The 10,619-nt window shown below is 52.7% G+C and overlaps 1 protein-coding gene across 3 annotated transcripts; it reads right to left on the bottom strand.

Annotated features, from left to right (window-relative positions):
• Positions 1–641: 641 nt before the first annotated feature.
• Positions 642–9,775, bottom strand: LOC120948745 (protein Smaug). Of its 3 annotated transcripts, none has more exons than XM_040365432.2 (5): positions 9,357–9,775; positions 5,332–6,399; positions 3,301–5,258; positions 2,964–3,198; positions 642–2,500 (listed from the first exon to the last, which is right to left on the bottom strand). In XM_040365432.2, exons 2-5 carry the CDS (start codon positions 6,135–6,137, stop codon positions 1,726–1,728), a joined length of 3,774 nt encoding a protein of 1,257 aa, XP_040221366.2. In that variant the 5' UTR covers positions 6,138–6,399; positions 9,357–9,775; the 3' UTR covers positions 642–1,725. The 3 variants fall into 3 exon arrangements, with proteins under 3 accessions (XP_040221366.2, XP_040221367.2, XP_040221369.2); XM_040365433.2 differs by lacking the exon at positions 9,357–9,775 and adding an exon at positions 9,173–9,338; XM_040365435.2 differs by lacking the exon at positions 9,357–9,775 and adding an exon at positions 6,490–6,631.
• Positions 9,776–10,619: the final 844 nt, after the last annotated feature.

Here is a 10,619-nt window from a genome sequence, read left to right on the forward strand (position 1 = left end):
GCCTCCCCATTCCCATTGTAAAAAAGCTACCCTTAATGTTACTAATTTAGATGAAGAAGAGAGAAAAAAGCCTAAGAGAAAATTTGTAGTTCAACAAATAATGATCGCTTACTTTCACTACCTAGCCAGAGAGGAAAAGATACGTCCCTTCTGCACCGGTCTAAAGGGTTGAGACGAGTGTTTAACCACTCCCGAACTCGCTTAATGCTCATAGCAATCGCTCTACGCGCGTGCGTATTCAACGTTTAATTCCTGGTCCACTTTTGCCGCTAGTAGCTGTCCTTTAATAATAGTAGTAATAGGTAGTATGCGCTTCGTTTCATTCAATTGCGAACGATGGTCAGCATATGGTTTGCCGTTTTTCCCATTTATTTAAGACCGATGATATCGAGTGCATCCGATACATCTTCCACGTCCACCTGTTACACCTAAAATGCTGCATGTAGTATGTGTGCGAGTGCGTGTGTGTGTATACTAAACAGTAGCGAACACGAGATGAAACAACCTTAACAAAACAAAACAATCACACACACACACACATACACACATTGTGGTAAATAAACACTTGATCACATTATGCTCACAATTTTACACACGCGGCGCCGCGCTTTATATCATCTTTCACCAAGAAAGCAAAAGGGTTTTTTTTTCTTTTCATTTTTACTGTGCCCGCATGTATTAACACTGTATTACAGCACGCATGTCGTCAACATGTAAGCTTACAAAAGATAAACACAATAATTGTAGCAAAGAGGGATTTTGGTAGGAGGGTAAAATAAAACGTAACAAGATAAATACTTTTTGCAGAATACCCGCGTCGTGACTTCGGTCGGTAGGTTTGTCGATCCTTCACATCGTACCTCACTCGGAGACGTCCCCTCTCTCGTTAGGCGGCAGGTGGGGCGTGCGCTTGCTCCTAGCTTCTTAACTGACTTAAAGATAACCTTTTTTTTTTTAACAGTTTCTACGCACTGGGACACACCCGTTGTGTGTGGCGGTTGGCCGGTGACTGTGCTAACACAAAAGCTTAACACAAAAAACGTTCAACATCAAAACTGGTACACGCTATCCTACGCACCCACAGCGTGGAGATAACCTGGTGGACAGCGCGTGTCCGTCTACATGCCACTCAAACCAAACTTAATCAAGATCAGCCTGCAGAATTGTCCGCAGCGCTGTTACACACGCCCACCCTGCCCATCCTGCCCCTTGTCCTGTGAGCGCCCTCTAGGGGGTATATATGTAAGTATATATAGTAATAGGTAGTAGTAGTAGTAGTACTAGTAGTAGTAGAGCCCTAACCATTGTGGTTTTGCGACAAAATTGCTCGACGTATTTTCTTCGCGCCGTACAGCATTGTCGGCTACGTACGTACGAAATAGTTTTAAACAGCGACACGAAAAACACAACAATTGCTTACTGTCTCCTCTTGGAGAAGAAGTACGATACACATTAAAACATAAACACACACACATCCATATCGAGCGCCTTTATAGAAGGTGCGAATCAGTAGTTTTGGCTACCCCATTTTTCCACGTTGTTTCTCTCCCTCTCGCGAGGGAGTCGTTCGATTTGTTTGTTACCTTCACTATTGACCATTCTATACATTGCTACACAAATATAACTAAAACCCCATTTTTACTCCATCAGCGTTTAACAGCCCTACCTGTTCCTCATATATGTATATATCACCAATTCGGGTTTCGGCCCTGCGCTTTCTACTTATTAATTAATCGCCTGCTCCGTCATCTGCCGACAGAGAAACTCGAGCCGCGAGTTGATATCAATGATACTGTTGTTGTGGTTGCTACTGCTGCTGTTACTGCCGCTGTCGCCTACCTGCTCACCTGCTGCTGCTGCTGCGAGTTGCTTCATTCCGGCGCCTCCTTTAACCGGCCCACCACCGTCCACGACCTTGCCGCCAGTGGTGCGGTTTTCGCCCGCCGCCAGTGAACCGCCAAGGCTGTTCAGGAAGATGGCCGGCGGCGGTACGAGCGGCGGGTTCGCATTGTGGTGATGATGCGTTATGTTGCTCAACGAGTGCCGATGGAACATAAAGTTCGGATGCTGCATGGCCGGCGGCTGCAGCGTGGGAGGTTGGGTGGATTGTTTGTGAGGGTGCGGCTGCTGCTGCTGCTGGAGATGTTGGGAGGTTTGTTGCATGGACGGGTTGTTGCTTAGGATGGGTTTCATGGAGCTGCCGGTACCGCCGGTTCCGCCACTGCCACCACCGTGCAGCGTGGAGGCGAAGCTCGGGTAGGAGGAGCTCTTGTTGTAGTTGGCCGTACTGCCGCCCGCGTTCGAGCTGGCGCCTCCGGTGCCACCGTGGTGGAAGTATGGATGGCCCGCCATGACCTGCGACGATGGGGCGGCGCTCTGTAGGTGCGAACCGGCGCTCAAATGACCGGGCGGCACAAAGTACGGTACGGAGCTTTTGCGATGTGATTTCGCTTGCGATTCGTTGACATTCACTGGCTTATGCTTGTTGTTTGTTGTCCATCTACAAAAAAAAGACCAAAATACATATTAAAAATGAAAAAAAAAATCCAAATCCAAATTGATTTTAAACAAATTTGAAAAATATGCCGACATTCGGTCAAACGTATACAGCGCCACCTAGCGGGCAATAGCGCAAGTGACTACTCTTGCCGACATAACTGAAAGACTCTTGCGTGGCAACTAGTGGTGGGAGCTCGGAATCGGACCTTCCGGATTCCGATTCCGTGTTCGAAATCAATTCCGAACCGAGAGCCGATTCCGATTCTCGAATCAATTCTGGAGCCGATTCCGGAGCCGATTCCGGAGCCGATTCCGGAGCAGATTCCGGAGCCGATCCGGAGCCGATTCCGAATCCGGAACCAATTCTGGACCTACTATCCGGAATCGATTAGAAAAAAACTTCGGAGCTAGAGAATCGATTCCGACGAATGCTTCGTGGCAACCATCGTAGTTACCCAATTTACCTTGGCTTGTTCATGCCCGGACCGGCAACGTTCACACTCTTCGCAAAGTGGCCACCACTCTTGGGCGCAATTTGCATCTTTATCTTTGACACTTTGTACTTGTGGTCCTTCAACTGTGCGGAGTGCGCAATGAAGGCGTCGTTGTGCAGGGCGCGCTCGACGATCCACAGGAAAATGTTCAGGTACTCTTCGTCCTGCTGACTACAGACCGGCCGCATTACGACGATCGAACCAACTGGAGGGAAAAAAAGTAAAAATAAAGACATCACCAATAAGTATGTGTACAATTCACTCCACTCCACCCAGTGCGCATTCACTCCCGGGGTGTGCGCCCTACCTAAATCCAGCACTTTGGCAAACTGGGCCGCAATGTCCTCCGGCTGATCCATGCCGATCGGTTTCATCGGCGTCAGCACAATGTTGGTCAGCTCCTCCAGCACCGTCCCGAGCTGCGCCTTCTGCCCGCCGATCAGATCCTTCTCCAGCTGCAGCAGCGTACCGTACCGCTCCTTCAGCTTCTGGATGCAGATGGCGAGCTTGTGCCGGGCACCCTTGGTCACGCCCAGGCTCTGCAGGTACTCCTCCGTGATGCCGAGCATCTTGTCGTACGTCAGGTTCGAGAACAGCCACACGTACTTGTGCAGCCGCAGGCTCTTCAGCCAGTGCGCAATGCTGGACATGCCGACGTTCGGCTGGCCGCCGTACAGCTTCATCAGCCCGGCGCCCTGCTTGTAGTCGTCCAGCTGCGTGTCCGAGCCGCTCGAGGCGAGCGACGACCGGGGGCTCTCCATCGTGAGCGAGAAGCTGCGCGGTTTGTTCTGCAGCAGCTGCAGGTTGGACAGGTTCTCCGCCGACAGGCATTCGTTGTTTTGCTTCTGCTGCGCGCTCAGCTCGCCGCCGCCGACGCCGAGCGCCGACAGGGTCGACGGTGTGGTGAGACTGTTCGAGCGGCGCGTCTTCATCAGCGACGCGTCCAGCTCGAGATCGAGCAGGCCGCCGCCGCCGCCGCCGCCACCGTGCGACGTCAGTAGATTGCTGTGCTGCCCGAAGCTGGCGAGCAGTGGCGGCACGCGCAAGAAATCGTTCACGTTGCTGTTGAACGAAACGAGCTTTTTGGCCCCACCGTGCCCTGGACCAGCCGCACCACCACCCGGCACTCCGGAACCAGCCGGAGCGGACGATGCGCTCGCCGGGAGGATACCGTTGCCGGCCGCTGCCGCCTCCGCCGCCCGTATGGCGGCCGCATTGCGCGCCAGATAGTTGAACTCGTCCTCGTTATCGAAATCACAATCGTAGTCAAATATCTCCGTCCCGTTCTTGCTGAACGAAATGTGATCGTCGTCGGTCGAGTCGTACAGGAGGGACTCCGTCGCGGCCATGAGATCGTGATGGTGCTGTGCCGTCTCGCAGGACGCAGGACCGTCGGGCGTCGGTCCACCAACGCCACCCGGCACCACCGTAGGCCGTTGCGATTGCTGCTGCTGCTGCTGCTGGAGGGCGGGCAGCAGATTGACACTGAGGCCGCCACCGTTCCCGGCGGCGGCGCCTGCTAGCAGCGTTTGACTAGAACCCAGCAGGCTTTGCCCGATCGTCTTGCTAAACTCGTTCACCGCCACCGCCGGTTTGCCCTCGTCGGCGGTTTGGTGGTGGTGGTGATGGTGATGATGGTACTCTGCTGGCTGCTGCTGGGATGAGGGTGCCACTAGCAGCCGCGGGGAAGGGGTCGCTTTCAGCAGCTGCGACGCCGCACTGTCCAGACAGGAGCTGGAGCTGGTGGTCGAGCTGGAGGAGGAGCTGGTGGTCGAGCTGCCGCTGTTGTTGATATGACTATTGCTACTATTGCTGTTGCCGCCGGACAGTACGGTCGTGCTGCCGGTCGTTGTCGTGTGGTTGTTTAGGCTTTGTTGCGATTTTGACAGCACCGACCCGGCCGTCGGATGGTGCTGCTGATGATGATGCTGCTGCTGCGGGTGGTGCACAGCCGAAGAAAGTACCGCACCCGGTACGATCTGTGAGCCCGGAGCGGACGCTCCGTTTGTCCATGAGTTTGCAGCACCCACTCCTCCGTTGGCGGAGCTAGTAGAGGTGGATAGATACGGTACGTGCGGCGTGTTGACAGGCACTGCAGTGCCATTGCTGTTGAGGCTGCTGCTGCTGCTAGTACCGTTGGCACCGACCGACTGCTGCACGTTGAAATAGTTGCGACCCTTCGCAACCGGTGCAGCCGTGGCGGGTGCTGGCAGGTAGGACGTCGAGATGAAGTCCTCCAAGTATCGCAACCAGTGGCTCAGCACGCTGTAAATAGTTTAAAAAACGGTTCTTCATTACGCTATTCAGTTGAATTGTTAAAGCAAAAACCCCCACTTACCGTCGATCGTCGTTGGTGATTGCGGGATGGATGAGCAGGTAGGACAGCGTCTGCTGTACGATTTCCGTGGGCACCAGCTGCCGGCAGGCGTCATCCACGGCCGCCGGAATGAGCGACATGTACAGACTCTTTGCCTCATCGTTGCCCGGCGCCAGCAGTGGCAAGTACATCAGTATGTCCTTCAGAATATCTTCCTTCGTTTCCGGCTGCCGTTCGTGGTGGTGCCCGTCACCCTTCGGTTGGTTGTGTCCCGGCGTTACAGTCGCCGTCGTCGGTGTCGTGGAGGGTGGCGGTACCGTCGCTGTCGTCGCACTAATGATGGAAGGAGATTCTTTCAAGAGCGCTGCCACCTCCGCCGTCTGCGGAGAAGCTTTCTTCAGCAGCTCGTACAGCGAGGCCGGCGTTGACTCGATGCCGGCCGCTTTGAGATTATTGTTCACACTGTTACTGTTGTTGTTGTTGTTGTTGTTGTTAAGCTGGGCAGCGCCACCAGCGCCGATCAGTAGCGAGGCCGCCGCACTGCTGTGCCCGCTCAGCTGGTAGTACCGCTGCACCAGCTTCCCCAGCAGGGCCGTACTGTTTGCCTTCGTTTCGAGCTGCTGTAGCTTGGCCTGGGTGCTGTAGTTCTGGGCGAGATTGTAATCGATCGACACCTGCAGGAACTTGAGGTTGACAAAGGGGACGCGCTTCAGCAGCGCGTACAGCACGACCGTCCGCTCGCAATCGTTCCACTGCTCGAACAGGGACGTCACCGTGCCGACCTGTTCGCAAAACATGGTGGATGGGTTGCCGCCGGGGTATTTCATCGCGGACACTGGTGCAACAGTTCAGGTTCAGTTGTGGCTGGATTCAATGTTTTTATTTTTCGTTTTCAAATACGCTTCGAGTGTGCGGCTACGTTCGTTGGAGATCGTGACGCTCTCTCGCTCTCGCTCTCTCTCTCTCTCTCTCTCTCTCTCTCTCTTTCACTTCCGAACAAACTGTCCCGGCGGTTCTTACAGACAGTTACATAGCACGTACACACACACACACACACTAACAGGTGTTTTCTAGCTGCATTTGTGATTTCTGAAAAGGGAGAAAAAACGGATTACATTAGCATTGTTTATCGCTTCATCGTTCATCACCTTTTCAAACTTCCAAAATAAAAAATCGCACATTCGCCCGTTGTTTGGTATGCGTGCGCGTTTGTTTTGCGTAAAATTCCGAAATTAGACATAAACCGGGTCACACCGGCCCCGGCAACCAAACGAACCGAACCGTACGCGTCCGTTTTGTGTACGCGAGTGGCACCACGACAGCAGCAAAACCCGAGCAACGTCCTCTCGCGGCGTACACAGCATCAGCAGCATCAGCAGCATCTCAGCTCGGCCGTCGTTTCATAACCATTGGCGCGTTTGAGAGGTGCTCTACTGACAAGCGCGCGTCAAGAGGACTCCCTCTTCAAACGCAAAACACCACCCTCACCCGTCGTGTACCGCTCGTCGCTCGGAGGGTCGTCTACGGTGAAACAAAGACAATCCTTTTTCGCGGTGAAGGTTTGCAAATTGCAGCACTTCTTCGTTTTACCCTGCCTTCCCTGCTCCACCACCGTACGTTGCTTTTCCCCACGTAATGTTTGCAAGATAGGAAGGCGAAAAAAATCTTCACACGAGAGCAACAGCGTACTGCAGCGTGTTCAGAGCCCGGCTACAAAACAATGCATGTGACAAAAACTGTGGTGCTGTCGGCGGCTCCCGACCGTCACCATTCACCATCGTCCTTCTTCGCCGGTAGCTCTTCCTTCCCTCTTCCACTTCACCACTCCACTGAGCGCAGTGTTTTGTGGTTGAGGACGCGCATCCGCGATCTTTCGCATCCGTTTTGAAAAAAACAGGGCAGCGAGGGTTAAACGTCGTTCGGGGGACGGAGGGGCCGGAAACAGGGACGACTGCCGACGTTGGAGTTGGTCGATGCTGGTGGTACGTACGCTCTCCCGGTTCGTACGTACCAACGGCGTGCATTTTTCTGCCCACCTAAGCGCATTCTTATCGCCGCCACGGGATCTTTCCTTATCGCTCCTGTCGAAAGGGTTGTTGTTTGTAACGTTCGGGTTGTGTGTGTTTTTTTACCGCTTCCCGTACCCACTTTACCACCCTGTTTTAAACAGCTTCCCTTCGCAGCAGCCCGCTTACTCTGTCTCTCTCTCTCTGTCTCCATCGGTTTGGGGCACACACGTACGTAACAAGGGGCGGGATGGACGGATGCCCTTCAGAGAGCAAGCGGATCGTACGATTTGTGCGCAGGAAAAAGGTTCCCTTCGCTTCGTCCACAACACGCTGCGGATGATTGTGTGCTACACACGCGACGCAATGACAAAAACGCTGCGCGCAAAGGCAAAAACAAAATTATTAGTAGAACTTTCACACACTTTAGAGAAAGTCGACCACGACGACGAGCCGGCGCAAAAAGGGGGTGGCAGAGTAAGGTGATCGTTTTTTCTTCTTTTTTTTGTCGATTTCGCTTGTCTGGGGCGTGTTAAATTTCACACAGCCACGATGATAACGATTAGCACATCTAGCGTTCAGCCATTTGTAAATCCAAATTTCGCCATTTGCCGCAGCAGATCCTGATCGATCGGACTTTCTTAACACACACACACAGCTGTGTGGATGCGAATTGATCAGCCAAAATAGTTCGCGAAAGCGTTGCGTCGCACACGCCAATACTTTCGATTTTGAACGCATTTTCCCTTAAATTTTTGTTGCCAACGTGTTGTGGCCGGGCTTCCTCTTTTCGCGCTCTTCCGCGGAATGCACATTCTGTCGCTTGCATTTGGCCGGATCCCCCGGGACGACATTTTGGGAAGCACGCGCGCGCGCCATTTTTCAACACCCGCCAATAGAGGGCAAACAACCATCACACCCTTCCCAAAAATGAAATCCTTTCGCGCCCAGGTGTGTCTCCGGTTTGGTTGCCATTGCTAAAATGAGAAGAGGAAGAAGAAGAAGAAGAAGAAGAAGACACCAACAAAAAAGAAAGGAAGCAAAGTTCAACGCTTTCCGCTGCACAGTTTCGCCTACAATAAATGCCGCCTCTCTTCGGACAAGGAGGAGAGCGAGAGAAGAAGAGCGCGCCATTACGCGACACACGCACGCACACCGGCCGTATCAGCACGGACGAGGGGGGCAGGAGGGCAGTTTGCCGGCGTGTTTTCTTTTCCATCCTGTTTTCATCAGCCACCGGGAACGGAAAGAAACTCTTTCCAGTGCACAATACGTTCCTCCGGCCAAAGCGGTGCTCTTTTACTTCTTACCGTTCCAGGAGGAACGGGGTGGGGACAATAATGCAATTGTGTCGGATGCGGTAGCATCATCGTACAAAATCTACCACAAACACACACACACACACAACTCGTCAAACTCGCCGCAGGAAGCACATGCGTGGAACGGGCCATCCTTTCCCCCTCGTCCCACCACCGACGCTGCTGGCCGCTCTACGACCGGACGGGAAAATCCGAATGCGAGAGAAGAAGTGTGGTTAGCTTTCCCCCTCCTTCCCTTCACAGATTCGCACGGAGGGCACAGTTTAGTTCACATCCGCTGGCCACATTGCCCCTTCCGGGCGGATGCTTTTCCCGGAGCTGTGTCCCCAACCCCCACCATTTTGGATGCTGCCGTACCCCGGTGCACGCATTTTCTTTTTTTTTTTTGCACAACTCCACAATTTTGGACGACGCGCGCGCCTACGGAAAGGCGTGTTTGTGTGTGCGTATGAGACTGTGTGTATGGCGGGACCATTTTCCCTTCCCTGCGGCACACTTCCGGAAGGTGCGCTTCTTCACAGTGGGCACGACACCTACCCTAGCTCTTGCCACCTACTACTCGGCACGCTTCACTTCACCACTGCACACTGCACGGGCCAATCGTTCGAGCTTAACCCTCCCCACTTACGGCAGCACACCATCCGCCACCATCTTTGTGCTGGCGTACCTTTCAACCACACCACCACCACCACCGTCGCACAACGCCAGTGAAGGACCGTACCTGGGTTACTTTCTCGTGTGGAGGGTGGGGGGGGATCCTCCGGGACTGTGAGACGCGCGGGTTTTCGAGCGACGGAGGCCCAATTTTCACATCACACGCGCGCACGGAGCACACACACACACGACGCACTATGCACACAACGCGACGAGAGTTGGACGACGACGACAGCGGGCGCACACAGCACACCACACCACAAACTCACAGGACATACACACACACAGGAGCGCGCGCGCGACTTGTACCGTGATTCTGCGGGAGGGGCGAGGCCTCTTTGCTGTCGGACAGAAAACGGGCGGACAGTTTGGGCCACCAGCGCGTGGATGGATTGTTCGATTCCACAACAATCACAGCTGATAAAAAATATTTCTATGAGTGTACGATTAAAGTTATGGGGCTACATTTTTTGTGACAGTGAGGCTATTTATTGACAGCAGAGTGACCAGAAATACCGATTTATCTGGATTCCTACCGATTTTTTATATGCCTACCGATTCACAGATGACCGCCATAAAACTACCGATTTTCCATGTATCCTACCGAAAATCACAGATATTTGATTTTTCGGTCATTTAAGCTTAATCTGTGGCGCTTGGGATGCTGTTTCAAGTATTGCTAACCTCATTTGTTACTTATCGCGCTGATGCACGTTTGTTTGCCTGGCACTTTTTTTATTTTTTCCCGTTAAAATTTAATGTTCATAATAAGTAGAAAATGTCAGTTGCGTGGATTCCGAGAATTGCTCGTCAAAGGAAATCATTTAAATTTGAATTTGAATCTCGCTGTCGGCGGTTAAAGCTCAAAGACAGACAAAGAGAATGAAATTTTCAGGCGAGGGGAAGGTAGAAACACACGGTGGGGGTCCGGCCCAAGATCGGATCCGAAGTCCGTTGTTTTGGGCTGATAATTAAACATGGCAGATGGAGCGCTACCACAGAGAGAATGCGCTCTCTTGCTCCTTCTTCTTCTTCTTCTTCTTCTTCTTCTTCTTTTTGGCACAACAGCCGCTGCCGGTCAAGGCCTGTCTGTACTCACAAGTGAAGTGAGCTTGGCTTTCAGTGACTTATTGTTAATGTGATATTAGTTTTAAACGCTGTGGAACACCAGTTTTGTTTCGGTTGAGGAGTTCAATATATTTGATGTATCTCTTTCGGAGTTCAGGAAGCGACTAGCGCTGTACATTTATACATGAGTTCAATTCGAGGTGCGCTCACCTCGCGTGAGTTGACAGCAACGTCAGGTTGCGTCATTGGTATTACTGACGGA

Source organism: Anopheles coluzzii, chromosome 2 (assembly GCF_943734685.1).
Source record: "Anopheles coluzzii chromosome 2, AcolN3, whole genome shotgun sequence".
NCBI classification, from domain to species: Eukaryota; Metazoa; Arthropoda; class Insecta; order Diptera; family Culicidae; genus Anopheles; species Anopheles coluzzii.